This window comes from Macrobrachium rosenbergii, chromosome 6 (genome assembly GCF_040412425.1).
Source record: "Macrobrachium rosenbergii isolate ZJJX-2024 chromosome 6, ASM4041242v1, whole genome shotgun sequence".
Lineage (NCBI taxonomy): Eukaryota > Metazoa > Arthropoda > Malacostraca > Decapoda > Palaemonidae > Macrobrachium > Macrobrachium rosenbergii.
The window spans coordinates 41,861,936-41,889,011 of NC_089746.1; the positions used below are offsets into that span (position 1 = coordinate 41,861,936).

Consider the following 27,076-nt stretch of genomic DNA (forward strand, 5'->3'; position numbering starts at 1 on the left):
CATGTAAGTTAGGTTTACTGTATACACACACTCACAGACTAATACACAATCAAACTTTTTTATAAAGGGCATGAAGTTAGTGCAACTCTCTTAATAAACAATTTATCAGAAATAATCAGCCTGGAACAAATGCAACTATGTGATGAATAGAATACAAAATATACAGATATACACTGCATGCAAGCCAGTTTTAATGCATGCACATACACACACAAGCACAAATACTCGTTCAAACGTTTATAAGAAGGACGTAAAGTTAATACAACTAAATTAATAAGCAGTTTATCAGAAATAAAGATTTTACTAATAGTCTCAAAGCTTGTGCAAGACTTGCCAAAAAAAAAAGACAGAAATACATGAATTCCCAGAAAGACATAAGGCCTGTCAAAGATTTGACTGAAAGTCTCAAACTCGTGTAAGACTTCCCAAAAAAGACATAATCTGTACGGAAACTCCCCCAGAAGGAGCGATTTCTGAGGAAAATGAAAAGAAGTTAATTCACACAGGCTTTATATTCTCGTCTGCATGTCTCGTAAAAGAAGCATTTGTTCCAGTTTCCCAATAAACAGAAAGATAATCGTCAAAGGGAATTTTAGACTGTTGTAAATTGTAAATCCGTCATTAGACTAAATGCTGTAAAAGGGATTATCCGAATCATCATATTTCACGCGGATCCGTTGGATTACAAAAATACTTTTTATAGCTCGGGCGATTACCTGATCAGGGGATCGAGATAAATCTCTTACGTAACTGTGTCAGGTCTATCACTGCAAGTAATTCTTTTTATTTGATGATTTTATGATGGAAATTTGTCAATATTGATTATTCTCGTGTGCTGTCCATGCCATACGTTTATGTTTTAATCAGAAAATCAAATTGTTTGTTTCTGGAAGATGGATGGCAAAAACAAGCCACTGTAAGTAATTCTTTTTATTTGATGAAGTTATGATGGAAATTTGTCAATATTGAATATTCTCGCGTGCTGTCCATAGTCATACATTCATGCACTTTTTTTTTACTCTCTAATTAATGAGTAATTAAAACTTTTGTACTTTAATTGGAAAATAAAACTGTTTGTTTTTGAAAGATGGACGACAAAGACAACCCACTGTAAGTAATTCTTTTTATCTGATGATTTTATGATAGCATTTACTAATACTTAAAATTCTCGTGTATTTCAATGGCCATACGTTTATGTACTTTTTCACTTTCTAATTAATCAGAAAATAAAACTGTTTATATTTTTTAAACTGCTGGAGATAAAATCGAGCCACGTAAAATATTTGGGACGGCAATTTCAAGAAGCAAATCTTGATGACAAATTTGCCTCCACTGATTGTATTGAAAAATCGCCATAAACATTACCGTGTTTATGGATGCGATCTCTCTCTCTCTCTCTCTCTCTTGGACGGCGTGTTCAAGAAGCACATCTTAATGACAAATTTGTCTTCAATGATAAGCATATCTTATGACAAATTTGTCTTCAATGATTTTATGTAAAAACATACCACATAAACTTTTACGTGTTTATAAAAGTGATAGCTCCCTCTTTCTTTCTCTCTCTCGGCTTATTTGGCAGTGTATTTCTTCTTTCGCTTGGACAGATTTATCCGTCTCCCCGTTGGTTTCTGAATAAATGTCGTACTGTACTGGAACCTGACTTACTTATTCTCACAGCTGAGGTAGTGCTGACGCATTTTTTGGGATATACAAGAATTGTTAGGTTTTTGTTTACTTAGGTTTTTGCCGTGCCAGACTTGTAGTAATACTTCGTAGCGTAAATTTGTTTATTGTATATATCATAGGTGATAGAGCTGCAAAATTCTGGTTGGGTTATATATGTATATATGTGTGTACGTGTGTATAAATATATGTATGAATATATATGTATATATACATATACATATATATATGTGTATATACATATTACATATATATATATATATATGTATATATATTATACACATATAATATATATATACATGTGAGTATGTATGTGCATAATTCCAAATATTGGTTACAGACCCTTAATCAATATACTTACGTTAATAGAAAGGAAATAGACGGTTACATTGATGTTAATATCATGAAAGCGAAATTTAACGAGCCTTAACTATATTCATTAACTTGAAGCCTTTCTGTAAGTGTGATGGACAGAAACTTTTACATCACGAGAGAGAGAGAGAGAGAGAGAGAGAGAGAGAGAGAGAGAGAGAGAGAGAGAGAGAGAGAGAGAGAGACGCGTAAAAGGCAAATTCAACTAGCCTTTCCTAATTTCATTACCCAAAAGGCCTATTTTTGATAGAAACTTTTATATTAGAAAAGAGAAAGAGAGAGAGGAAAAGTTACACTAAACACGCACGCAGACACACACACACATATATGCATATATATATATATATATATATATATATATATATATATATATATATATATATATATATATATATATATATATATATATATAGCTTAATGATAAATAATATTGCCAAGACCAGAAGAACATTCTTTATTGTACAAGCTTTGAGGTATAAAACCTCATCATCAGGCTGAAAAAACCGACAAGGATGAGAATCAATAAAATTACAATAACATGAATTGTCATAATAAATCTTCAGCAAAAATACTAACGAAATATATAAAATAAACAAGTAAATACAAACTAAAAGGGTGAGACGTAAAATAACGAAAAATTAAAAACACAAACCTAAAAATATGAAAATAAAACTAAAGTGAAATGTAAACAAACTACCACTTACAAAGTAAAATATTTAACGACCTAATTGAGTGCCTACTATGAAATTACACGATAGCTAGTTGAATACCAGACGAGTTGTTGTTCAATTCCGGCTTCATCTTTTTAATAGTCAGCGACTCTGAAATTAAAAGGTCCAGTCTATTTGAACAAAAAGACAGTACCCGAAAATCCAGGTCAGTGAAAGGATGGTCCTGTGCTAAACTGTGTTCTCTAATGGCAGAAAAGGGTGGTTTGGAAAGGGGAAACCTAGTTCTAATAGAAAGACCTCTGTGTTCCAAAATTCTGTGTCTGAGCCAGCGGGAACTAGATCCCACGTATCGCAGACCACACTGCGAACAAGTGAACAAGTAAACGACACAGGAATTAAGGTCCACAGGCAGAGTAGGCTTCTCTCTCAAAAGTGATCTTATTGTAAAAGGATTACAGAAAACAAACCGGAAACTGATTTGAAGGAAACAATGCTTAAGTATTTCTTGTAACTTTTTCGGACCATATAGCTACTATGACCAAGGTAAGGCAATTTAATGTACTTTACATCTTTACTAGCAGTACTGTACACCGGTCTGGGACAAAACTTTTCATTTAAAAATTTTTCAGAACTTTGTAAAATACAAAAATGGGATATGAGTTTTCAGAAAATAATTCTGGAGGAAAACCATATCTTGATGAAATAAATTAAAATCACAACAAACATTGTAGGCTCTATTAATCAAAGTGCATATTGAGTTCATCTTATACAACTTTGGCGAAAAACTGAGGTAATTCAATCCCAAGCCAGTAAAAGTACTTTTCCTATAAACAGAGGTCTCAAATTTGCCACTATTTCTGTATACCTGTACATCTAAAAATGACAACATATTATCCTGTTCCGTTAAATATTTTACTTTGTGAGTGGTAGTTTGTTTACATTTCACTTTAGTTTTATTTTCATATTTTTAGGTTTGTGTTTTTAATTTTTCGTTATTTTACGTCTCACCCTTTTAGTTTGTATTTACTTGTTCGTTTTATATATCTCGTTAGTATTTTTGCTGAAGATTTATTATGACAATTCATGTTATTGTAATTTTATTGATTCTCATCCTTGTCGGTTTTTTCAGCCTGATGATGAGGTTTTATACCTCGAAAGCTTGTACAATAAAGAATGTTCTTCCTGGTCTTGGCAATATTATTTATCATTAAGCTAAGATTTCAAGTGGCCGCCCAATTACTGAGACTATATATATATATATATATATATATATATATATATATATATATATATATATATATATATATATATATATATATATATATATATATATATATATATATATATATATATGATAATCATAGTTTCTTCTCTCTCTCTCTCATTATACTTATTTCGATTCTGCAGTTAACGGTAACAGAGAAGGCCAACTACTGTTTATACACACACACACCTATATATATATATATATATATATATATATATATATATATATATATATATATATATATATATATATATATATATATATTCACTTCAGTCAGGTCCTTTCTAAATTCATTACCTTTAGAATCGAAATAAGTACACACAGAGACACAGAGAGAGAGAGAGAGAGAGAGAGAGAGAGAGAGAGAGAGAGAGAGAAGCTGCCAAGTTTATCATATTTCAAATTTCTCTCCTCCTCCTTCATGTTTGTTTACTTCAGAATATTTGCAAAGGCTGAAGGCCAAGAAATATGATTAAGAGGGTAAACACGCCGACTCACCGCGTGAAGCCATGAACGGGCCTCTTAGGAGAAGTAAATCGTAGGAACTTTGATCGCTATTTTTAAGGTTGTCATTAAAATAACCTCGAATTGCATATATACATGTATATACTGTATATATTTGCATATATACATGTATATATATATATATATTCATTTCTGACTCACATCGGGACCGAGCCCTGGTATTTCAAACGAGAGGCCAGGGCGTTACCAACTGACCCTATGTGGGTAACGCCCTGGCTGGCCTCTCATTAATTTTGAAAGACCGAGGTTCGGTCCCGATGTGAGTTAGAAATTTGTTTCAGTGAGGACACGTGGTCATGTATTCATTAGTTTCATATGATATGTATATATATATATATATATATATATATATATATATATATATATATATATATATATATATACACATATATGCAATATATATATATACACACACACATATATACAAGTGTATATATATATATATACACGCACATATATATATATGTATATATATATATATATATATATATATATATATATATATATATATATATATATATATATATATACCTTACATACATATATAACATATGTGTATATATATATAATGTCTACAATTTAAATAGCTAGTGTGTCATATCCGTAAGTTATTAAAACACCCATTGAACTTTGCATGTTCATCTAAAGCGAATTATTCCCCTGAATACCTATAGGGTTTAAATAAAACATTTAGAAGCTTTGGGTTACCGGGAAATAACTTAAAAGTTTTTGAAAGCATCGATTCAGAGAAAATGTTCCCATTACAAAAAATTCCAGAATGTTATCCAAACGAATTCAATTGGGCATGAATAAATTAGAAAAAAAAATGTACTAACTTTCTCTACATGGAGAAAATCACAGCAAGAATGTTTGGTACCCTTTTAAAGATAATTGCAATAAATATGACCTCATTCGTCTCCATACGTCAACATTTGATTGACACTCACGCTGATAAATGACAGATTCGTACCGACTCATTTGTTGACGAATGCGGGATCTGCAAATGTGAGCAGAGACAGGAATTTTCTTTTAACTGATTTTAGTTAATGATTTCGCATTACTCTATAAACGCAGGGGCTATTTTAAAGTAAACCTTTGATAAATGAAACTAAAAGAAATAGTTATATTTTAACCTTACCTAAGGTAAATGCGTGTTTTTCTTTTCGTAGCATTTTGAAATAGAATAAAAAAAACTATAATATTACCATCATTATTAGATGTGTACAACGAAGATGAATTACTTCAAACAGCAATAATAATAATAATAATAATAATAATAATAATAATAATAATAATAATAATAATAATAAGCCTTATATAAGACTAGTCCATATTTTCTTTTCGTTACATTTTGAAATAAATTAAAAAAGTATGTTATCATTATTATGAGATTTCCACAACGAAGTTAAATTACTTCAAACAGCAATAATAATAATAATAATAATAATAATAATAATAATAATAAAATAATAATAATAATAATAATAATAATAATAATAATAATAATAAACTGAATTGCAGTCTATACCTGCAACCTAGTTTATTATTATTAATAATTATTATTATTATTCTCTTTTGCTTTTGTTAGAGTACAAATTCCCAGAAACTCGTTCCCCCTTCTGTAATCACGTGCAAAGACATAAAAGAGAGATATCCAATCTTATTCTGGACTCCCCCATTCAGCAGATGGGACCCAATAAAACAGCGAGTGATCGGAGGATTCTGAGGATGGGAATTCTCTCTCTCTCTCTCTCTCTCTCTCTCTCTCTCTCATTCTTCCTTAACGTATTTCTCTCTTCCTTATCGTATTTCAGAATTTAGTACGATACGTCTCTCTCTCTCTCATCTTGGTGTACAGCATATTATCCTTGCATCCCATCTTTCTCTCTCTGTCATCTTGGTTTAAAGTGTAATAGACTATCCTTGCATCCCATATCTCTCTCTCTCTCTTTCTCTCTGTCATCTTGGTTTACTGTATAATAGATTATCCATGCATCCCATCTCTCTCTCTCTCTCTCTCATCTTGGTGCATGACAGACTATCCTTGCATCCCATCTCCTTCTCTCTCTCTCTCTCTCTCTCTGTCATCTTGGTTTAATGTAACTTATAATAGACTATCCTTGCATCCCATCTTCCTCTCTCTCATCTTGGTGTATGACAGACTATCCTTGTATCCCATCTCTCTCTCTCTCTCTCTCGCATCTTGGTTTAATGTATAATAGACTATCCTTGCATCCAATCTCTCTCTCTCTCTCCCTCTGTCATCTTGTTTTAATGCGTAATAGACTATCCTTACATCCCATCTCTCTCTCTCTCTCTCTCTCTGTCATGTTGGTTTAATGTATACTAGACTATCCTTGCATCCCATCTCTCTCTCTCTGTCATCTTGGTTTAATGTATCATAGACTATCCTTGCATCCCATCTCTCTCTCTCTCTCTCTCTCTCTGTCATCTTGGTTTAATGTATCATAGACTATCCTTGCATCCCATCTCTCTCTCTCTCTCTTACACACATACACACACACACATTCCATGAATAGAACAATTTCAATGGTTTATCTACATGATACAACTCCGGCAAAACACTTGTTCGATATTACTCATGACTGGTTTACAACTCATGCTATGTAGGTCAGAATGTCTTTTATTACTTTCTCTGAGGACGTGTCACATTATATTCCAGTCTCTCAGTCACTCTTAAACCAGAATTATAAAAAACATAATTTTTTAAGTCATGCAAATAAAAACTCAGATATGTCAGTCTACAAATCGTAACAAAATCGAAAAAAATAGGTTGACACTTTATCTAACCTTTGACTCACATCTAACTTTTGAGAAACATCTAATGAAAGTTTCGGCAAATGCCGCACGAAAGTTAGGTATTGTTCGTAAGGCCTCATGTATTTATAATAGTGATCTGCTTCTGCCAGAGATTATCTCTTTCAGATAGAGTGGTTCGTGGTGGTAGGTTTCTGTTTCCTAATAGTAGCAGTTATGACTTGGACCATCGACGGATGGTCTCTTGTTTGTCACTTTTTTCCTAAGTTGTATTTCAACAGAGATCTTTCAAAGTCGCAATTGATCCCTGATCCCCTTTTTCTGCCGAGAGCAACCAGATTCGCTGAACAGCAACACCGATATGCAGTAAGTGTGCCTCGCTGTCTAACTTCTCAGTCCCAGAGGACCTTTATTCCTCACACCGTTGGGCTGTGGAACAGCATCCCAGTGGAAGTCGTATGATTGGAACTTCAAAGTTCAAGCGAAAGTGCAATATATTACTACCCTAATACTATTCTCCTTGCATTTTAATTAATTTTTATCTGTTTGTTAATTTATTAATTTTTTTTTTCATTTGTGGGGTTTCTTCTTTCTGTATCTCCATTTACGTCGACTTACTTCTTCCTTATGAACCCCTTAATATTCTTTGAAAGCTTGAATTGCAAGTCAATGGCCCCTGTGGGCTTGCTCCATATGAATAAGGTTTATCTTCTGAATAATAATAATAAAAACATTTATTTATTTGTTAATTTATACTTCCTTTTTTAACAATTGATCTCTTCTTTCTGTATTTCCCATTGCCTTATGTTGTAGGGGAACGGGAAGGTAGGGGAGACATCCGCCCTCTTCCTGCAAACCTATTTGTCCTCCCAAGCTGAGGGCGGGGTAGGTAGGGGATTGGGAGGGCAGGAGAGACAGCAGTGCCGGGTTCCAGCGCGCTACGCTAGCGCCAACAAGCTCGTAGTAATAATATTCTTTGGAGGCTTGAATGTCAAGTCAAGGGCCCCTGTGGTGGGCTTGTTCCTTATGAATTGGGTTCATGTTCTGAATAATAATAATAATAATAATAATAATAATAATAATAATAATAATAATAATAACATTCTTTGGAAGCTCTAATTTCAAGTCAATGGGCCCTTGTTGCGGTTTTTTTCTATATGAATAGGGTTCATCTTCTGAATAATAATGATAATAATAATAATATTATTATTATTTCAGTAAATGAAACCTATTCACGTGTAACATGCACACAGGGGCCATTGACTTGAAATGAGAATGTTGGTTTCAACTTCCCACTGCAGACCCCACACTGCAGCAGTAACTGATCATGATACAGAGCCAATGATTTTTCATCGCCCTGGGGGAGATGCGAACCCGCAACATTTGATTGGCATGCCATGCCACTAACCACTATACCAGCAAATAATAATAATAATAATAATAATAATAATAATAATAATAATAAAATAATAATAATATAGTAAACTATATTACTAGGTAAAATGATATAGTTTACTATATAATTGTGGATTTTATTACACAAACTGTTTTTCACAAGATTGTGAATTTCTTATCAATAATAATAATAATAATAATAATAATAATAATAATAATAATAATAATAATAATAATAATAATAATAATATGTAGCATTCGGGTACATCGAATTTTGGCTAAGTGCATTCCTCACAAACCAGACATGAGGACCTGGTTGCTAGATGCCAGCAGCGGGTTTCAATCACGTCGATTATTCCCGCAATTTCTCGGACGAATTTCGACATCGAAATTCGCTGATGCGTGGCCGGTTCAATTTCTCTCGGTAGGTCGCTTAGTGCGAACCGCCCGCATGTCGTGATTATAATACGTACTGCCGTCTTGTTATGGTATTCTCTCTCTCTCTCTCTATATATATTTTATTGTATAATAACTGCACGTTCAAATCCCGTGAACGGACACGATTAAGCCCCCCCTCTCTCTCTCTATCTAACTCTCTTCGTTATTGTAGTTTTGTACATTTTCATTTTTCTTTGTGTCTGTACGTTAGCTGTGTCACGATTCCTATAGGTATAAGTTTTCTACTGCTCTCTCTCTCTCTCTCTCTTACTCTTGCACACTCGAATTTTAAAATTTTTCAGTAAATCTCAATTCCTTATATTTGTCATGATTCCAGTACGATTAAGTTCTCTCTCTCTCTCTCTCTCACCTTATTCTCTTATTCTTGCGCTTTCGAATTTTTCAGTAAGAATCTGTAAGTTATCTTTGTCATGAATCCAGTACGATTAAGCTCTTTCTCTCTCTCTCTTTCATCTTGTTCTTGCAAAATCCCATTTTTTCATGAAGCCTCTCTACGTTAACTTTCTCATGATTCCAAACGTTTAACATTTCTCCTGCTGTCTCTCCCTAGGAGAGCTGTTAATCAGCTCAGTGGTCTGGTTAATTAAACTAATGTATACTTTTCTCTCTTACCTTATGCTCTTATTCTTGCACTTTCTAATATTTCTGTGAGAATCTAAGTCATCTTTCTCATGATTCCAATACGATTAAGTTCTCTCTCTCTCTTATCTTCATCTTTTAATTTCTGCACATCCGAATTTTTCATTAAGTCTCTGCGTTATCTTCCTCGTGATTCTAATACGATTAAGTTCCTTCTCTTTCTCTCATATATCTGCGGCTGCCGATATTTCACCCATTCTTGAACGTAGTTCACAGACTCTAACCGTTGGAATTCCAAGCACGTTCCTGTTCTCAATGATAAGGCCAGGAGAAACTTTTCAGAAGGCTTTTGAGTAAAAAAAAAAAAAAAAAAGCAGCTTTCCTCTCTCTTTTTTTCTCTCCTGCTGGCTGGTTATGGGCTGGTGAGTCTAAATGGTAGCTTTGTAGCACGTTTTATTCTTTGTTTTTCATTCTTTAAAGCAGGAGGTTTGTTTTATAAATCGCGATGACGAATTTTTACATGACTGGCAAACTTAGATGGGTATATCCTTCCCTCTTTCAAATTTTTCTTATTTGGTGTACAAAAGACTATCCTTGCATCCCATCTCTCCCTTCCCTTTCTTATGTTTGTACTCTCTTTCTCATGAGTGCAATACGACTGACCTCTCTCTCTCTCTCTCTATTTCGGAGTAAAATGGACTTTCTTTTTCTTTGCATCACTCTGTCTCATCAAAAAACAGACTTTCCTTATCTATGCATCCCATTCGCTCTCTCTCTCTCTCTCTCTCTCTCTCATCTCTGTGTAATACACTTTCCTTATCCCTGCATCCCATTCTCACTCTCTCTCAGTGAAAATGAAGGAATCTGATGTAATCCCAGGAAGTAAAATTAATAACTATATAATTTTCCATTTAATTTGCGTCTTCTTTGAATTTTGATAAATCCGCGACATTATGGTAAAGTCAAAACAGAATTCTCCTGCCTAATTTTTCCAAATTCCCTAGCGACTTCTTTTTTTCGAAATCTTTCTCTGCAGGTCTAATTAATACTCGACATCTCTTTGTGCTAAACGTGGAGGTTACCTTACTCGCTTAGGCTATACGTACCACACAAACGGAAGCGTGTAGTTTGGGCTATGCATACACCCATTTTTCTACTGGCCTATGTAAGCGCTGGTCTACACAAAAAATCAATTCTTTCTTTGGCCTAAGCTAGTACAAACAAAAAATGTTTCAGGCTTACCTGTGTTGTATCGTACTTGATGGTCAAGGCTGATGCTTCGTCAAGTTCTGAGTTGAAGTTGGTTGAGACTTATGGAAGCAAACCCCTGACTTCTGGTTACAAATGCTGACATTCTACTGGATATATTGATACGGAAGGCACCATTCTCCTAACTGGCTCCCTGCAGTACAAAAAAGTTAATTTAAGATAGTGTCTTGCGCCCAGAGGCATGCAACAATTAGTCTAGGCTATAGTGTACATAGGCCTCACCTAACTGATACACAACACCGTTTTGATGCACGTCTTAGCCATTGTAGCATGGTCTATATGTGAAAATAAGCAGTATTCCTCAAGAAATTGTTATTAGACCCTCAAAATGGTAGTCAAATGCTACTCATGTTGGGAATGTATAGCTAGGGTAACGGTGTTGTGTAACAGTTAGGCGAGGCCTAGCCTATGTACACTGCTGTATAGCCTAGAGTAGCCTAATTGCTGCATGCCTCTGGGCGCAAAGAGTTTGGGTCGTTTCGACCGTAAGCACGTTTACGTGCAAAATGGGCGCCGTGTTTAGTACCAGCCCCTTGGAGATGTAAGTAAAACAGGAAATAATGACGTTAAATACCATAAACATAACGGTAAATACCAAGAACATAACGTCTTACGTTGTTTTGGATGTTACAGCCTAAATGACTTATGGCCCAAACGACCAGGACTGCATCAAAACATGGTTGAGCTTTTCTGAAGAAGCTTCGTGACAATTCCAGGTTCTTTGATAGTACAGTACGGTAGACATACGAAAATCTCTAATACCACGTAGAACATCAAATAAAACAAGTATAAACCTTCTTCAAGGGAGAAATATTGGATTGTTTTCTTCTTGGCGTTTGTACACCGCCTACAACCTTACATCTGCTGAATGATATTCGTATCACGATTCACGAACCTCTGTAGGAGTACTAGGAGTCTTGAAATCTCGGAAGTGACGTTTTCAACGTCATGTACTGCGCAGTTAGCCTTAATCATTAATGACACTTTTATTCTAGGGGAAGAGGATTTTACAACACGACATATTAAGAGGCATCATTTTCAAGAAACTGAAGCTTTTCCGGAAGTTCTGTGGCAGAAGTAAATACTCGTGTTTATATGAAATACCATCTGCTAAGTTTGCCCCCTCACGAACCTGCGGTACTTTCAGGTTTTACTTAAGAGCCGTCCCCGTTTTTTTCATCAAAATACGGTTTCCCACCTGATGTCCTCGGGTACAAAATGTGGACTGCAAACCTGACAACAGATTTGCCAAATTTCGACTAGTGGCAAGTGTTATAATAACAAATATATTCATACAGTGGTTATATTGATCAAAATTAAAGGAACAGATTGTGAAGTTCTCTCACTCCCTCGAAATCCAGTGAACTACCCCAACATTTTGACCACTAAAAGGTATGTTCCACATAAACCTGCATGATATAGCCTAGAGACCCAATCTGGGTAATTCTAAGCCCGTTGTCCGCGGTGAGGTAGCTTATGGCAGTTGACGTTTTTCTATAGAACTTGACCTGCTGAACAAGAATTTCAAGTAAAATTTTGTCGGTCGGCTGTAACTAAAGCGTAATTGACCCTTGAAGACTGCACACCGGTACCGTGGGTCCCCTGCACTGGCGCATACAGCTCAAGGGTAAATTACAGTTTAGCTGCAGCCGACGGGCAAAATGTTACCCTAAACTCATGCAAAGCAAGCAAAGCAACGCTGAAAAACGTCAACTGCCACAGGCTACCTCAACTGCACACTAACCGTTGCTTGCGATCGGGGCGAAGAAACTTAAACGGTAAACAAATCCGCCATCTTGGGTTACGTAACCACTAAGGAGCCATATGTTCAGCGGGGGGGCGGGGGAAGGTGGGGTACCGCACAAAAGGTACAAGTTGGTAAAGTGACGTAGGACTGTTATGTAGAAACATGGCAGTAAATGAGTTACCCAAAAAATAATAATGCTCCTACATGAAAAGCACTAAAACCTAATAACACCAAAACACAGGTGACCTAACTACCTAATAATAAAGAAGACAGTTTAGGAACCTTACCTTAAAGGGGTGGAGGGTACAATTCAGCCGCCGCCTTTACGAACGCGTGGAGCCTCGTCTTCGGGTCATCAAAGTGGATTTTAAAATGGGCTACTGCCAAGTACCCGACGAAGTTGTACCTCCTACGGCCGTACCTAGGCGTCGTCTCACGAAGTTCCCTCCACCTCCTCTCAATAGTATTTGTATGAGCACCAGTTACTGGGTCCACAAAGTTCATGGAGTGATTGACAGTTAAGTGTACGTAGCCTTCGTCCTTCAAGCAGTCATAAGCTCTCCAGCAATCAGATACAAAAGTTGTCCCCGGTACAATGTAGTCCTTATAACTAAGGTAGCAATTGACACAGGTAAGAGGCAAATTGCCCTTGGTTACAGGCTCAGAGGAGCGGGAGGTTCCGAGGGTGACGTCCAACATCGTGCTGGGTTGAAGAGTGAGTGAACTGTGTCAGTGAACTGCACCAGAACAGGGTAGGAAGGATGAAGTTGGGGGGGCTAAAAGTGTATTTCTGAATTCAGTTTTGGGGTGGCGGAACGGCGCTGCGCGCCTTATCCGCATTTTTTAAAATAATCTGGCAGGCTCGTATGCTCTGGCAAGCGGTAATATTGCTGCTGCGCGCCAACCACAGGGCTTACAAAATATGTAAAAAAGGTTTCTGTTAACGTCACTGAGAGAAAGTGGTAGCGAAACGTCCTGCAAGACCCTTTTCCTCTTACCCCATATACATGCTTCAGGTGTCTGCCGACAAATGTAAAGTAATTTTGTAAGTTATTTATGGTAAAATCATGTTGCGAAGAGACGTCAGTATATTTGTGAACGGAAAAGTAGCCTACTGGAAGAAGGTTGTAGGCACAAGCTACAACGAATAGGAAACGGTTATAAAACAGTTGAGCAAAAGGAATACATGTAACTGAGTTTATGTATCCCCCAAATTCTCCACCTGGGTGAAACGTAATGTAGGGGTAACGTTGCAACGTGATTGATTGGGTACAGCCACCCACCAAAAAACCCTCCAACTACTCTCTCAGTTGGAGGCATTGGATGAACTGAAAGCTCCCCCGTAAGACCGCGCATTCGTGACATGGCCTGGAATCAGCAGTAGTAGTGATATGTGAAAAGTGCCTTTGTAACGGCTCGCGCTATCCATTTATTCCCCCTTATTTTTACGCTTGTTTTTCGTGTTCCAAATGACATATATAACTGGAATTACAACAATAAGTTGCCCAAACCTTTTCCCAAGTTATTTACCCCACCCAGAACTCCGGATTCCTAACGGGTCCCCCTCACCGTGAGCTATTCTCGAAAGTGTTTTTACCCACCCAGGACCCAGATTCCCAACCGGTCCCCCTTACTGTCGGCTACAGTTCTAAGATAATTTACAGCTTAATTACAGCCAAGCGACAAAATGTTACTTTAAATTCTTGTTCAGCAAGTAAAGTTCTATAGAAAAATGTCAACTGCCATAACCTAGCCCACCACGGACAGCCGGCTTAGATCTACCTCAATCTGCTGTTTTTTGTTGGAGTGTAATTATCCCCTCTTGATCGCACGAAGCCATTTTGAAGATAGGTGGTAATATTTGTACGACGTATATGAGCATCAAAACATAGTAGTGCAATGAGGTTAGGTTAGTTATTGAAATTTCTTCTGTAGGCTCCTGTTTTATACCTGTAGCCCTCAGAATACTAGGCCTGTCAAATTTTATGCACCTTAACCAATTCAGGTCTAATAAGGTTTGTCCCTTACCTTTGGCTATTGTCAATGGTAACCTGCCTATTTCCTGATCACTATAGTGTAATAATGTACTTCCACTTGGGTATTTCTAAGTAATAGATACTGTACACGGCAGGTATTTAGTGAGAAATGGCAGCTTCTTATAGTATTTTGGTTGCTTATTTACAATTTAACGTTATTTTTTTGCGGTCGGCTGTAATTAACCTGTAATTAACCCCTGAAGTCCATCCAACAAGGGGTTTCCGTATGTGATCTTCGCAAGACAGAGCACGGCTACGTCTGTTTCGAACAGTTCATATCCAGTCCAGCAAGTGCAATACCTTGGAAACTGGTTTTTTCTACACTTTTAGGGCTTCTGACACTGGCGGTGCATTTGTTTGGTGTCGGCCAAATGGAATGTCCCTTCGCCGTGTTTAGTGCTGGCCCAGGGGGGGACGGTACCCATATGTTAACAAGTTATTGCACTTGCCTGACGGGATATGAACCGTTCGAAACAGACGTAGCCATGCTCTGTCTTGTGAAGATCGCGTATGTAAACCCCTTGTTGGATGGATGTCTGGTGTTAATTACAGGTTAATTACAGCCGACCGCCAAAAAATAACGTTAAATTGTAAATAAGCAACCAAAATACTGTAAGAAACTATCATTTCTCGCTAAATCCCCTCCGTGTATCAATTACTTAGATCTACCTCCACTTGTAATGAACTAGTAACTTCTACGCCTGTGCCATTGTAACTCCTGAGTACCTTCTCTGATGGTTCTATCACTAAGTTAGGCATCGTGTTTGCAACATTACTACAGTCTTACCTGACGCAGGGTGCATGTCTCAATCATTGCTATAATAATCTTCTTTACTACATCTATAGTGTGCTTTGCTAAATTTCTTCTGGGGTTTCTCTGCATTTACAGTATGTTTACCCTTGGTAGGTTTACTTGTTTGATGTGTTTGCACTTTCTTTGTTTGTTGGCAACTCTTTTTATATGCCTCTTGACTTACCTGGCTACTGCTACCATTATTAGTTGTGCCTATTATGACACTTGACTGGTAATTTGCCATTTCCAGAGCTCTTGCTAAGTCCTGAACTGGGATTTGTTTGACATAGGCTACACTGGGAGTTATTTATCATTGGCTACAATGGGAGTTGTTTGACATAGGCTACACTGGGAGTTATTTAACCCACAAGGTGCGGCGCATCGCTAAAATTGACGCTTTATGTGCTGCGTAAGGATGGCGTCGATATTATCGACGTTTTATTTTCAAATATTACAGTAAATTTAGTTCCTCCCCATAGCTCTGTTTGAGTGACGTGAACAGTCTCGCCAACCATTCAGCTCACTCTTGAACATAAAAGATGCCAGATTTCTCTTAATCGTAGGTATAAAAATAGCAAAATTGTAAACCTTCCGTCAGCCCGGGGGTGCGGGACCAGGGAGGCTTTTGTATCCTGGAGTTGAGCAACGGTCAAAGATTTTTATAAATCTTTGTTTATTTTGTGAATTTTGGAGATTATGGCTTTTGATGATGATGCTTATTCATTTTCATCAAATAGTGATATCGAGATAGATAATTACTTTGTTGTATATTTTTTGTACTTTTTTAGGTGTTTCTTGAATAGCTAAGGAGTAAGATTGTCATGAAAAAATATTCTTTTTAAATACAAGTTTTTAAAAGTATCTTATATTTTATTTTTTATTATTAATCTGCGACACAAGGCAACTACAACCATGTATAACATTAGGTGATAGGTTGAAAAATGAGCAAGAAAATATTGGTTCCATTGCTGAAGTTGCCAATGCATAATACTGCCGTCGTCCTTAACTGGCATCCCCCTAGCATCTCTTGGGTTAACATTGGCTACACTGGGAGTTGTTTGACATAGGCTACACTGGGAGTTGTTTGACATAGGCTACACTGGGAGTTGTTTGACACAGGCTACACTAGGAGTTGTTTGACATAGGCTACAATGGGAGATGTTTGACATAGGCTACACTGGGAGATGTTTGACATAGGCTACACTGCGAGATGTTTGACGTAGGCTACACTGGGAGTTATTTGATGTAGGCTACACTGGGAGTTGACATAGGCTACACAACGGGGTAGATCTAAGCGGGCATTCCGCGGTGAGTCCCCCACCCCCCTCCATAGCTAATACTGTAAAATTGTAACCAGTAAACACCCTAGGGTATGTTAGGTTGGTATTTTTACGGGTGTTTATTGGTTACAAATTTGCCGTATTAGCTATGGAGGGGGATGGGGGTGGGGGGCTCGCCACGGAATGCCAGCTTAGATCTACCCCATCGGTAGTGTAGTCTTCAAAGGTCAATTAAAATTTAGTTGCAGTCAGCCGACAAAATATTACTTTAAGTTCTTGTAAAGCAAGTGAAATAGCATAGGAAGATGTCAATTGCCACAGTCTAGCTCACCACGGAACTATGGCTTAGAATTACTATATACTGTATATATATAAATATATATTATATATATATATATATATATATATATATATATATATATATATATATATATATATATATATATATATATATATATATATATATATATATATATATACACACACACACCACACACACATACACAGTACCACACACACATACACAGTAGTACATTGACATATGAGTTTAATTCATTCTGTGACTGACCTCGTAACTCAATTTGCTTGTACAGTATATCAAAACTAATTTCCCAATTAAAATGAATGGAAATGCTATTAATCTGTTCCAGCCCCCCAAAAAACACACCAATTTTTGTTGTTACGAGTTTTTAAATAAGAAAAGTGTACTATATAGATAAGAAATAAAGTATAAAACAATAATAATACATAATATAAGTGACTGTAAACAAATAAACTGGTTTTATTAAATTACTTTACCTTGAGTATCACATGAAGATGATGGCGGAGGTGGAGCAGTGAGACGTGCGTAGGGAGGGTGGTGGTGGGAGGGAGGAGATTGCTGAAGGAGGTTGTTTATGTCGTGCTCTATCGCTAACTGAACTTACTCGCAAAACACTTAATGCTACTTTGCTAAATTAACTTACACACTATGTTACACTTTATCGCTAAACTTAATAGCTACTTTTATATATTTTTATATTTCATAATTTTTTTATTAGTTTTCTAAAAAGAAAACTATTGTGCCTGCTTTGTTTGTCCATCCGCACTTTTTTCTGACCGCCCACAGATCTTAAAAACTATTTATGCTAGAGGGCTGCAAATTGGTATGTTGATCATCCACCCTCCAATCATCAAACATACCAAATTTCAGCCCTCTAGCCTCTAGCTTTTATTTTATTTAAGGTTAAATTTAGCCATAATCGTGCATCTGGCAACAATATAGGCCAGGCCACCACCAGGCCGTGGTTAAAGTTTCATGGGCTATGGCTCATACAGCATTATACCGAGACCACCAATAGGTAGATCTATTTTCAGTGGTCTTGATTATATGACATACAGAAAACTCGACTGTGCCGAAGAAACTTCGGCACATTTTTTACCTTTGCAAATTTTTTTTACTTCATTTAAACTACTTCTTCACTGACTTTTGGCTTTTTCAATGCACTTTCCTTGCTCTTGCTTTCTCGTGGAGGGCGTTTCACTAAAATCCTGTCCATGAAGGTTTGTTTCTTCTTCCTTTTCAAAATTTGGCAAAAATAAGTTAAGCAGGCATTGTTAAACAGCTCCATCACACAACCTGTTACAACTTTTTCTGGGCTTTCCTTTTCAGTAAACACTGTAATTTTCTCCCACATTCCCAACACTTCTTAATTTCACTTGTATTGATAACCACCTTCGCCACTGGGTCCTCCTCCTCCTGTTCCAAAACCCACAAAACCTCCATAAGCACCTGCTGCTGTAGCTCCTTCAATTCCTCCATTGTCAGTTCCTTGTTGTGCTCCTCGACGAGGTCCTCAGCGTCTTCTTCCACTTCCAGGCCCATGGACTTTCTGTGGGACACAATATTCTCCACCACGTCCTCTTCTAGTTTGAACCCTTCAAAGTCCCTTTTGGACACAACCTCAGGCCACAGCTCCTTCCAAGCAGAGTTTAAGGTCCTCCTAGTAACATCCTGCCAGACCATGTCGATAATTTTGAGGCAGGTCACGATATTATAGTGATCCTTCCAGAACTCTCGAAGGGTGAGGTTTGTGCTCTCCATAACCTCAAAGCAGCACTTGAAGAGGAACTTAGTGAAGAGCTTTTTAAAATTTGAAATCACCTGCTGGTCCATGGGCTGTAGGATAAGGGTGGTGTTGGGTGGAAGGAAGAGGACGTTGATGAACTTGAATTCTTTCAGGATGTCATCAGCAAGGTTTGATGGGTGCGCAGGAGCATTGTCGAGGGCGAGAAGGGCTCTCAGGAGTAAGTTATTTTCGGCAGGACCAACGACCACATTTACTTACTGCCTGAAGATATCCCTCGTGACCCACACCTTTAGGTTTGCCCTCCACATAACTTGAAGATTTTCTTTGGTTACCTTATGTGTCTTAAAGGCTCTGGGATTTTCTGAGTGGTAAACCAGTAGCAGCTTAACCTTGCAGTCACCACTCGCATTTGCTCACAGCACAAGGGTTAACCTATCATTCATAGGTTTGTGGCCTGGCATGCTCTTCTCCTCTGCCGTTATGTAGGTCCTCCTTGGCATCTTTTTCCAGAGGAGCCCTGTCTCGTCACAGTTGAAGACTTGCTCAGGGACGTATCCTTATACCTCTACCAGTTCGGCAAAATGTCTAACAAACTCCTCAGCTGCATTCACATCGGAGCATGCTGCCCCACCATGCCTGACTACGGGGTGAATGCCAGTCATCTTTTTAAAATTTTCAAACCCGCCCCGACTGACTTTGAATGACACTTCCAATGCCTCGTCCGTCGATGTTCCCTGTGTTTTCCACACCAAATCCCGGTAGATGTCTTGTGTCTTCTCGGAGATGATTCTCACGGTCACAGTATCTCCTGCGAGCTTCTTATTTAACCAAAATAACAACTTCTCCGTCTCTTCATGGACAGTGGTACAGAGCTTGATATAATCTTAACACCCTTGGCTAGTGTTATAGCCTTTATCGCCTCCTTCTGCTTTAAAATCGTACAGATCGTACAAGTAGTCTGATTGTACTGCCTGCACAAGCCCATAACATGCACACCTTGTTCATGTTTTTCTATAATTTTGTGCTTCATATCCAAGGTAATCGTCCTTTTCTTCTCAGCACTGGTCTTGCCACTCACTTCCCTAGGACCCATGATGAAAACTAAGAAATGTTCCAAAATACAGGGACAAAGCACGAAAAACAAAGTGAGGAATACTGCGAGATGTTTTGGAGATGTTTAGACAGGAATGTAACCACGTGAACTGAACGAGTGCAGGTGGCTTGGTGAGTCGGTGAGCTAGCTTTGATGGTGGCCGCAGTGGGAGATGGCAGAATCTCCTAGATCATACCTCAAATCTTGGGGTGCTTCTCAAAGCAAAAAATAGCTCGATTGCCACCTCGTTTCTCGAATGAGTTGTATGGTGGAGCACTGTATATATATATATATATATATATATATATATATATATATATATATATATATATATATATATATATATATATATATATATATAGCATATGTATATGTATATATATATATGTGTGTGTGTATAAACGTCTTATTACATGTAACATCTGCAGGAAAAGATATACAGAATACAGAAATTACAAAAAGATAAAACTAAAAGCACTGTAATGCTAGAAACATACAGAAGTTTTAAGATCTGAAACAAATACACTTTAGAATAAGTGAACTAGATATACAAGTAACGAGGTAACAGAGTGTGGCCAAAACCTCTGAACATTTTAAGAATAAAAATAGATAAAAGGAAAAAAGGTAATAATGGTCAGCTGAAACATGAACTGCTGTTAAAGGTGGCGTGACTTTCCTCCTGAACCAAACACAGGGATTAGTGAGTCAGGGCAGCTTGCTATGTAAACTGTACAGGAACACTGGCCATTGAAGGCATACCTCAGTCTAACAGTGTCTCTTTGTAAGTCATTTAGAGAGTTTTTGCTAGAAGAAATTTCTTCGTTACGGAGAAGGCCCCTGCATTCCAAATTTGAGTTCTCTCTCACCAGTGACTTATCCTGAAGATTAATCTGAAGAAATCAGTGTTTAGACACTTACTGCCAGTGGGGTGGACTAAGAAACAGATATTTCTGAGGTAAGGGGGATTGGTATCATCTTAATATATGTTTTTTTTTTTTTGCGCCATAAACGGCTTGGTAACTGTACTTTTCATATAAAAACTATCAGGAATTCTTTTATTTGGGTCGAATTCGTCCATAGGTCTATATCAGACCTCTTATTCTCTTTGAACACTATTCAGCATTCAAGACTTATGGGCCACTTACGGTTAAGAGCCCGTGTTGGCATCAACCTTTCAGCGTTGGTTAGGCTTATGTACTCGTGTCCGGTTTTTCATCTTTTACAATTGTCAAAATTATAAGAGGGTATAGGCCCTGTGTCCTATTTTTCCAGGTTCCTGGAGGCTTACTAAATTCCCGGGAATTCTTTATAGACAAAAGGGTTCCAAAACCTTTTTAAAAAGGTTCTTTGAACTATTTAGGGGAAAACGAGAAGTTATTCTGGTACGACAAAGATTGCGTGGAATTTGGTCATATGAAATATTGATATTTAGTTTAAATTACGATTGTGTTGTGTATGTATTTGTGGCTTCGTGAATTTTTCATATCGAGTTTAGCTATTAAAGGGTTCAACAAACTCTCTCTCTCTCTCTCTCTCTCTCTCTCTCTCTCTCTCTCTCTCTCTCTCTCTCTCTCTCTCTGTATTTATCACACACTGAATTTATGTATGTATGTATGTATCAAACACTTCGTGCAACACCAGTTCTGTATACTATAAAGCCCAGTTATCTCTGGAAAATCATCATCAATAATCAATCAGTAGTAGTCTCTCTATTTATTATTTTCCAACAGCAACCCATAAAACCGTGAGATGATCACAATGATTTTGCCTCCCCTAACTTCATCGGATCCAATTCATAATGACCCGATATTTCTTGAGGGTAAAGGCATTTACTTCTGGGTCGCACCCCTCGAAAACCAAAGCACAATTGGATTATAAATACGGGGGAGTTCCGTCTGCTAATTTCCTTCTCCATTTTTACCTTTCAAATCTCTTTGGTATGAAGTGTTTCGTCGGAAGGGAATGGAGATATAACTTTATTAATGAATTCTGTACTGGTTGAGGTGGTGTTACTTCCGAAAGTAAGATTCTTTGGCTACAGATCGAATTGCAGTTGTGTCTGCATTTTAATAGGATTGCCAATTACGGGATCGGGTATTGGTCGTTATATCGAGGTGGCATGCGTTGGTAATTTACTTTTAATTCTTTTTTTTTTTTTATTAATTCTGTGAACAAAATATGACATGTTTCTTGAACTACGTAAAAGACATTACAATTTTCACAAACGGGCAGGATGATAGTGTGGTTTATTTACCTACCAGACCACTTTGTCGACACTTAGACTTAAGGGTAGGCCTCATGAAAAACCTAGCCGAATATAGACTTGTAAGGTAGGCCTAAGGATTTTTTTTTTTAATAAAAGGTAAAAAAGAGCAAGTGTCAGCTACAGAAATTTGTTAGTACGGAGAAAAGTATACTAGCTAGAAAGCAATGCAGCTTAGGCCTAAGAAATTTGTTAGTAGAATGAAAAGAAACAAGATAGACAGAAAGCAATGCAGCTTAGGCCTGAGAAATTTCGCAGTAGGGTGAAAGAAGCAAGATAGACGGAAAACAATGTAGCTTTGGTCTAAGATATTTTTGTAGTAGGGTGTAAAGGAACGAAATAGACAGCTAGGCTTAAGACATTTCGGAGTGAAAAGAAACGAGATACTAGGCAATGCAGTTTAGGCCTAAGAAATTTGATAGTAGAGAAAACAAGACAGAAAGCAATGCAGCTTAGGCCGAAGAAATTTGGTAGTAGAATGAAAACAAGACAGAAAGCAATGGAGCTTAGGCCTAACAAGTTTGGTAGTAGGGTGAAAAGAAATTAGATAGAAAACATTTCATCTTAAGCCCAAGAAACTATGTAATAGGTTGAAAAGTAAACGGATAGAAAGCAGTGCAGCTTAGGCCTAAGAAACTACGTAGTATGGTTTAAAGTAAGCGATATAGAATGCACTGAAGTTTAGGCCCGTGGAATTTCGTAGTAGGAGGGGAAAAGTAAACGAGATAGACAGAGCAGTGCAGCATAGGCCTATTAAAACGCCCCAAAGACTCTCAGGTGCTGTCTACTGTACCACATTGGAAACAGTCACCCAAAGAGATACAAAACCTAAAACCTGAAAGCTGAAACCACGTCCCGTTGGCGGCTAGTACTTAAACCGAAGCTCCTCTGAGGTGTAAGAAGATCCCCCTCGAGAGGGGCAAAAGAGGAAACGCATTCCGGAGCAACCGCCGAAGGGCCCCGGGGGCGTTGCCATCCAAATGCGAGAGAAAATCTTTTTCTTTAACTCCCAGGGACATCGTCCCAGGGAACTTTCTTTCTTTTTCTTTTTCTCGTTATTTCTCTTTCTCTTTCTCTTTTTCTTTATATCGCTGCGAAGCGGATCGTCCCTCGAATTCGGATTGGGTTTAGGGGAGCGTTCACGAGGAATGAACCACGTCTCGTAACAAGGAGGGTAGAGAGAGAGAGAGAGAGAGAGAGAGAGAGCAGGATGATGCAGGAAGTAGATAGAGAGAGATGCACACATACACACATACACACACACACACACACACATATATATATATATATATATATATATATATATATATATATATATATATATATATATATATATATATATACACACACACACACACGCCTATACAGAGCAACAATTACACAGTTTTTTTCGGAAACTTCGGAATATCCCTCGTTAGGAATTACTTTCATTTCATTACCAATGTAAGTCAACCAGTTAAGTGTCTTTGAAACCCTGATGTCAGTAGCAAAAGACCACAACAGTTAGACCTAAGTAGCAGGCACACTAACCTAAGTAGCAAACACACTAACCTAATTAACAGGCACGCTGATCCTAGTAGCAGACACTGACCCTGGTAGCAGGCACGCTGACCATAGTAGCAGACACAGTAACCCAAGTAGTAGACCCACTGACCCAAGTAGAAGACACCCTGACACAGGTAGCAGAAACGCTGACCCAAGTAGCAGAAGACACACTCACCCTAGTAGCAAACACATTGACCCTGGTAGCAGACATACTGACCCTGATAGCAGACATACTGACCCTGATAGCAGACGCACTGACCCAAGTAGCAGACACACTGTCTCAAGTAGCAGACACACTGACCCTGGTAGCAGACTCGTTGAACCTAGTAGCAGACACACTGACCCAGGTAGCAGACCCACTGACCCAAGTAGAAGACACCCTGACGCAAACAGTAGACACACTGACACTGGTAGCAGACACGCTGCCCCTGGTAGCAGACACGCTAACCCAAGTAGCAGACCCACTGACCCAAGTAGAAGACACTCTAACACAAGTAGCAGACACACTGACTCAAGTAGCAGAAGACACACTGACCCTAGTAGCAAACACATTGACCCAGGTAGCAGACATACTGACCCTGGTAGCAGACACACTGACCCAAGTAGCAGAAGACACACTGACCCTAGTAGCAAACATATTGACCCTCGTAGTAGACATACTGACCCTGATAGCAGACGCACTGACCCAAGTAGCAGACTCACTGTCTCAAGTAGCAGACACACTGACCCTGGTAGCAGACACGCTGACCCTAGTAGCAGACACACTGACCCAAGTCGCAGACACACTGGCCCCAAGTAGCAGAAGACACACTGACCCAAGTAGCAGAAGACACACTGACCCACCGACCCAAGTAGCAGACACTGACCCAAGTAGCAGACACACTGACCAAAGTAGCAGACACACTGGCCCCAAGTAGCAGAAGACACACTGACCCACGTAGCAGACACACTGACCAAAGTAGCAGACACACTGACCCAAGTAGCAGACACACTGACCCAAGTAGCAGACATACCGACCCAAGTAGCAGACACTGACCCAAGTAGCAGACATACCGACCCAAGTGGCAGACACTGACCCAAGTAGCAGACATACCGACCCAAGTAGCACATACACTGACTGAGCGCATCTTCCCTATTCAAGACAGCAACAAAATAAAGATTATATATACTAAAGCCTTCGTTATAGAGAAAACTGAATATCGATTTATGGGCAAACTTAATAACCGGAAGGTAACTTTGCAAGGAGAGGAGAGTAATTGTGAAGGGACTTTTTGAGATGGATCCTAAGAGGCCATCTATTCCTATTCAAGACAGCAACAAAATAAAGATTAGAGAGACTAAAGCCTTCGTTAGAGAGAAAACTGAATATCGACGAATGGGCGGGCTAAAGACACTCGGAAGCATAACTTTGAAGTTCCCTGAGAGAGAGTATATTGTGAAGGGCTTTTGAGATGGATCCTAAGAGGCCTTAACATGCATTTCTCAGAGAGAGAGAGAGAGAGATGAGTGCTTCTTCCAGGGAGAGGAGAAAGAGAGAGAATATACGAAAATGGGTCTAAAAATGTTTAAAGCTTACCGTGAAATTGTTCCCCGAGAGAGAGAGAGAGAGGGGAGACTGTATACGAAAATGGGGCCTAAAGATACTCGTAGCATAACGTGAAGTTCCGAGAGAGAGAGAGAGAGAGAGAGAGAGAGAGAGAGAGAGAGAGAGAGAGAGGGGGTTACGAGTATACACGAGACCGGTATTCACTCGAGCTTACGCGTTGTCCCATCTGTTCGATGCACACCAGAATGAGATGGGTTATCGAGAAAAAAATCCTCCCATTACATATTTATTCATGATTGGTAGGATACAGAATATCGAAGGGGCTAGAGATTTTAGTGGGATTTATCCTATAAGGACGGGCTTTTCCTAAACAGAGATTAGATGTATTGTGGGAGGTTTACTTGTTTATTTATGTTTACCAGTTTTGTTCCGGAAGTTAATTTTTGTGTGTTTACCTGGGAATGTGTTTATTTTGGTTTCATCGTGTTCAGTCTGTTATTTAGGAATTTAATATATATATATAATATATATATATATATATATATATATATATATATATATATATATATACATATACAGTATATATATATGAGTGTATATATATATATGCATGTATATGTATTTGCACACACACACACACACACACACACACACATATATATATATATATATATATATATATATATATATATATATATATATATATATATATATATATATATAATGTGTGTGTGTGTGTGTCGTAAGCATAACAATATATCTTACGATGACAATTAATGTACAACTGATACCTCACTGAAATATTTAGAGTCTGCCGCTACGATATTCTATCCAACCCCTTCAAACCAGGAGCACGGAGAGAGAGAGAGAGAGAGAGAGAGAGAGAGAGAGAGAGAGAGACGCTATTGATTATGTTGCTAAAATGCCACGGGTCATCCCTCTCCGTGGCCTCAAGGTCATTGTGGTTGACTTTGAATCGCCTGTATTTTTTGGGGGTCAATTGCTGAATGGTCGTAAACTCTCTCTCTCTCTCTCTCTCTCTCTCTCTCTCTCTCTCTCTCTCTCTCTCTCTCTCTCAGATATCTTCCACCATCTATATCGATCACCTAATGAATCCAGTTCGCCAAAGCGCTCTGCAAATTGACCCCCAGAAAATAGTTCGCACTCTTTAATAGCCATTTTATGACCCAATTACGTGAGGGACTTACCGGTTCTCGAATGAATCTGCTGAACTTTTATTTTCTCTCTCTCTCTCTCTCTCTCTCTCTCTCTCTCTCTCTCTCTCTCTCTCTCTCTCTCTCTCTCTCTCTCTCTCTCTTAGTCGCACTTCACCTTTCGAGGCCGGGTTCCTCTCTCACAAAAGAAGAAGAAGAATGAGAAGTAGTCGTCGTCTGGCGTGCGAATTCGGACACTGATTTAAGACGAGACTCAATTTAAATGGGGTGAATAAGTTACACAATGAACATCTCTTTTCCTCCTTCGACATTTCCATTTTCGGTTTTGGTCATTTGCCTACTGGTTTCATAATTTTCTTCTAGTTAATGGGTCTCTGGTTTTACTATTGTGCTCTAGGGTTAATACCTCTCTGGTTTCCACGTTTTCTGTCAGTATTAGAGAGAGAGAGAGAGAGGTTGTATTCGCTAAGCTTTTTTTGGTCATGAGCAACCACCTTCTCATCTCGTCAGTTATGCCTTAATTGTACTGAG

The 27,076-nt window shown here is 38.1% G+C and overlaps 2 protein-coding genes across 6 annotated transcripts in view; one reads left to right on the forward strand and one right to left on the reverse strand.

The window, feature by feature from the left end:
• Positions 1 to 11,127, reverse strand: part of LOC136839469 (mucin-2-like) — a 422,431-nt gene extending 411,304 nt beyond the window's left edge. For all 5 annotated transcript variants that reach the window (XM_067105548.1, XM_067105549.1, XM_067105546.1 and 2 more), the window contains exon 1: positions 10,972 to 11,127. The gene's annotated coding sequence lies outside the window, so the exon portion shown is untranslated. The remainder of the gene's footprint in view (positions 1 to 10,971) is intronic.
• A 7,949-nt stretch (positions 11,128 to 19,076) lies between these two features.
• The window catches only part of LOC136839831 (uncharacterized), an 8,951-nt gene continuing 951 nt past the window's right edge, over positions 19,077 to 27,076 (forward strand). Inside the window, exons 1-2 of the mRNA XM_067106161.1 lie at positions 19,077 to 19,140; positions 23,842 to 24,619. Of these exons, the coding sequence (XP_066962262.1) occupies positions 19,077 to 19,140; positions 23,842 to 24,619 (842 nt within the window). The remainder of the gene's footprint in view (positions 19,141 to 23,841; positions 24,620 to 27,076) is intronic.